This window comes from Abrus precatorius, unplaced genomic scaffold, assembly GCF_003935025.1.
Source record: "Abrus precatorius isolate BTA unplaced genomic scaffold, Abrus_2018 Scaffold5, whole genome shotgun sequence".
NCBI classification, from domain to species: domain Eukaryota; kingdom Viridiplantae; phylum Streptophyta; class Magnoliopsida; order Fabales; family Fabaceae; genus Abrus; species Abrus precatorius.
Window position 1 is genome coordinate 17,472,033 of NW_020874395.1, and position 5,014 is coordinate 17,477,046.

The 5,014-nt window shown below is 27.6% G+C and overlaps 1 protein-coding gene across 1 annotated transcript; it reads left to right on the top strand.

The window, feature by feature from the left end:
* Positions 1-3,134: 3,134 nt before the first annotated feature.
* On the top strand, positions 3,135-4,808 carry LOC113867783 (extensin-3-like). Its single transcript, XM_027503255.1, has 2 exons — positions 3,135-3,889; positions 4,525-4,808. Exon 1 carries the CDS (start codon positions 3,166-3,168, stop codon positions 3,862-3,864), a length of 699 nt encoding a protein of 232 aa, XP_027359056.1. The 5' UTR covers positions 3,135-3,165; the 3' UTR covers positions 3,865-3,889; positions 4,525-4,808.
* Positions 4,809-5,014: the final 206 nt, after the last annotated feature.

Here is a 5,014-nt window from a genome sequence, read left to right on the forward strand (position 1 = left end):
CGGTGAGAGTTAATGTAAATAAGCCACGGAGAGAAAATACCCAAAAATAAAATAAAACATTTAATTTTTAACAACCGCATGTTTTTTTATTAATTTATATATTTAATTTCTATAGCTGATATTGATTTATAAATTAATTTTTATATTTAAAAAATATTTTAATTTTAATATGAATATTTTTATATTTTAATTTTTATTATTAATGGTAAAAATAAAAAATTAAAATATAACAAAACATTCATATAATAACTATAACATAACTTTTTTTAAATATAAAAACTATTTATAAACAAGTATTAATTATAGGAATCAAATATAAAAATTTTAATCACAAACAAAATGGTAAATTTGTTTGAAAAATATATTAAAAATTAAAAATTAAATAAAAATTATAAAATTTAAAAGATAAAAATTATATTTTAAGTTAATATTATTATTTATGATTAAAATTATAAATATTGATTGATATTTAACTTATTCATTTATGAATATATATATATATATATATATATATATCATAATTATAATTAATAAAATATTATGAATAATTTATATAATAAATATTTTTTTATTACAGGTGAAATAAGATTAAATATACTAAGATATTTTTATATGAATAAAATATTTAATTGATTGAAAAAAAATACTTTAAAGATTAATTAAGAAATTTTAATTATTTATTTATATTATGATAAAAATATTAAAAATTCATTTAAGTAATAAAATTAATCTATTATGATTATAAGTAATGATATAATTTCACATATTAAATATAATAAATATTTCTTTTTTTATAAAAAATTATATATTCTACAAAAAGTTCATAAAAATTGATAAATTATATAAAAAATGTATTATATATAAATGAAAAAATTACATATTAAAAAAATATTCTGTTGATATTTTATTTATTTTTTAAAATTAAAATAAAATTTAAAAATATATAATTAAATAAATTATTTTATTAATAAAAAATAAGCATGTATTTTATTTTTTAAAAAACATTTAGCTCTTATAATTAACACATTTAGAAATTAGTTCTCAAATTTTTAAAAAAAATTATTTCTTATACGAGTGATTTAATACATTTTAGTCTTTTCGAAAGAGATTGAAATACTAATTTTGTGTAATTAAGAATAATTTGTAAACAAATATTATTATGAGAATTGAATATATAATTTAATTATTTTTTTAACAGGACTCAGCAAAAATGCAATCTAGGTGTACTAGATCCACACCAACAAGAGATTATTTAATGCCTGTCTATATGGAGACTCATGAACGTGAATTTGGCATTTGGTTGAGTATGAAGAGGATAAGAATTAATATCAATCAAAAAGTCCAGTCACTTCTATACCACTAGAACAAATTTTGATATTTCGTGCAAATTTTGGCTTAGGAAATACATTTTCTGTGAATTTTTTCTTTTATTTGTTTTTCAAATTTTCCTATAAATAGTTTGCAAGAAACTATGTCACCTATAGCTTTTTCTTTTTTATGGTGATAATGGAGAGGAACTGAAATAAGAATAGATTAAATTGCACATTTTCACTACACCTCATTCATTTGTTTTCATGGGGAATAATAACAAATTAAAAAATTATCAATTCCATGAGACCTACTAAATTCCTTTTATATTTTTTTAAAAAAAAAATCTTATTATGCTGTGAAATGGAATGAGCAACTACTGGTGTGGGACGGGTGAACCTATTATTTTATTTACTTTATTTATTTTTATTTTTGAATAATTTTTATATAAAGATAAGAATATTAAAAATAAAAAATTATTAAAAAATAATTCTTTTATGATCACTGTAAATAAATATTTGATATAGGGCAAAATTTGAAAAGGTGAAAACAGAGATTGATTCAAAGTGCACGTGAACGACTTAAACACAACGAAATTGTTTCCTTCGGAAGGCCACACCTGGATTGTGCTAGAAGTCATACATACAATTAATCGATCATCTTCGTGCCACATATCCAATTAACGTGTAACACCGCCATTTCAACTCAGAAAAAAACCAACATGAAGTTGGACTAACTCCTTTACCAAATTACCATACTAATATATATTTCAGCGATTTAGTGTGTTCAATTTGAAAACTTCAAAACAACTGAAAAATAAGTGAGTTCTTCTACTCTTCAAAGTATATTTTGAAATGAACACATTTTTCATTATTTTTTTTTACGTATAAACAACGTCCTTCCAATTAATTCTTCTCTCGTTACTACTCCCCTTGATTTAGGAAATGAGCTAATCCAAATCTTTTAGCACTTTAAAAAGTTTAAGGTTATATAATATATAGACTACTGTTGTTGTCTTTCTCTTGGAGACTACGACAACCAAAGTAATGCCATGCAAAATGTGTATATTTATAGAATAGGCTTGTCTCTCAAACAACCAATCGATCCTAATTAAGGAGGCGAGAAGAGAGGTAAAAATCATTGAGCATCATGACATGATTACTGCATTAGAAAAAAAAAAGTGAAAAACGACATAGTTAGGCAGAAAATGAAAAGTGTATGCCTAATTTAGGTGTAAGAAGTTGAAGGAATTAACAAAGAGGTAGAAAAAATTGAAATGTAAAACGTAATATGATGAGAGAAAAAAAATAAAACTAATATGAAAGAGAGATAATATTATGTGAGTATATGAATATTATTATTGTGTGAAGCAACATGTACACAGTTTTCAAAGTTTACTATAATTTGCTAGCGAACGAAGAAGTGAAAGACACAAATTAGTAATACTTATTGTCAGGACTTTTTTGTGTTTGAATATTGGAGTCATAAACAGTTTTTGTACAACGTACAAAACTAAAATTGTTAAATAAGGTTGGTGTCCTTTTCTACAAAGAAAAATTAAGGGTAATGTCAACATTACCAGCTACGTAGCTGGCTACTTTTCTCCAGCTTAATTAGATTGCAATATCTAATCCAAAATCTAAGAGGGTAGCATTGGTCCAAAAACCAATAATTTACTCAACATATACAACGATTACTGAACTTTCAGTAAGGTAAATTTGAATAGATCAAATCAAAGTACACCTACTAAGATGAATAATTAGTCAGTGTTAAGGTGCTAAAAGAAACTATATAAAGGGTTCACTACCTTTGCTACCAGCAGAACCAAAACCCATTTTGAAGTGTAGTTGGGAGAAAATGGGGTCTCTAATGACCTTCGGAACTCTCACTCTTGTATTGGCAATAGTCTCTCTCAGCTTGCCTTCTCAAACCTCAGCAGATCAATACTCCTATTCATCACCACCGCCAGAGAAGCCTTACAACTACCACTCTCCACCACCACCACCAGAGAAGCCTTACTACTACCACTCTCCACCACCACCACCTCCTAAAAAACCCTACTATTACCACTCTCCACCACCACCTCCTAAAAAACCCTACTACTACCACTCTCCACCACCACCACCACCAGAGAAGCCTTACTACTACCACTCTCCACCACCACCACCCCCTAAAAAACCCTACTATTACCACTCTCCACCACCACCACCACCAAAGAAACCTTACTACTACCACTCTCCACCACCACCACCACCTCATAAAAAACCCTACTATTACCACTCTACTCCACCACCACCACCAGAGAAGCCTTACTACTACCACTCTCCACCACCACCACCACCTAAAAAGCCTTACTATTACCACTCTCCTCCACCACCACCACCAAAGAAGCCCTACTACTACCACTCTCCACCACCACCACCCCCTAAAAAACCTTACTATTACCACTCTCCTCCACCACCACCTGTCTACAAGTACAAGTCTCCTCCTCCTCCTGTCTATTCCCCACCACACTATGTCTATTCATCACCACCACCACCCCCTTACCACTACTAGATAGTGATTTAATATACCACCCATGGTAAGCTTCGTAATAAAATCCATATTATTTCAATCAAGATTAATTTCAAATTACTGTTACAGTTATGCAAGCTTCTAAAACTTTAATGTTATCGTAATCAAAATTATAGTTACAGACTAAAACCTTAAATCCAACGAATTTTCCAGATATTATGAAAATATGAAACATTTATTTGTTTATTATATTTTTAATATAACTATTTTTTACTGGTGCATTATTTTTTTACTCTTGCTTTTTTCATTTATTTTTTATGCCTAAAAAAGAGAGAGAGAAACTCATATTGGCTTTTGTCTGTTTTCTTTTTTAATAAAAATGTGAATATAGTATAAGCAAATTATGACAATCCTTAAATTTTATTATTCTAATTTTTACATTTATCTTACAGTTTTTACATATATTTTTTCTCTTCTTATCATATTATACTGATCATCATATGTTATTGCATTTTTCTAGATCTTTATCTCTTTCTTCCATTCGAAAGTGTATATATCCCGTTGGATGTACAAAAAATAATCTTTTTGATTTTAGAATGCATTAATATATCGACTGTGAAAACATCCTCATTACGAGATTGGGGTCCAATTAATTAAATGTTATTGCAAACTTATAATATATGTGTATTTGTGTGTTTTCAGGATCTAGCAGAGAACATGTCCAAATAAAGGAGACAGTTGGATGGAAATAGACGATGCAATTTATTCATAAAATGAAACGCGTTTAGTGAAAATAGCGTTAATTTGGTTTCACTTTAATTTTTATTTCGTATTTTGTAATTTCAATGTAAGGCTCTGTTCAGATCTGATCCATGTGTGTACTCGTTCCTTTGCTGCATGCGTTGTGGGTTTCTACCTGCTGGGTATGCAAGGGGCCAGTATTGCTAGTCATATTATATAATAAATAAACGCCCTGATTTTTTTACTATAATTTCACGTTGCATCTTAAATCTTTTTATAAAATTATTATTACATCATTTATCATATCTATTTTTAATTCTTTAATAACACCACTTAATCACATGTTAACATGACCGATTCTTCTCATCTTAATGCTTCTGAGAATATTTGGTCAAAGACTAAATTCACGTATAGATGGAATTAATAAAAATAGTGAGGTTTGAAAATCAAA

Coding starts and splice junctions, on each gene's coding strand:
- LOC113867783 (XM_027503255.1), top strand. CDS start 3,166: ATGGGGTCTCTAATGACCTTCGGAACTCTCACTCTTGTATTGGCAATA.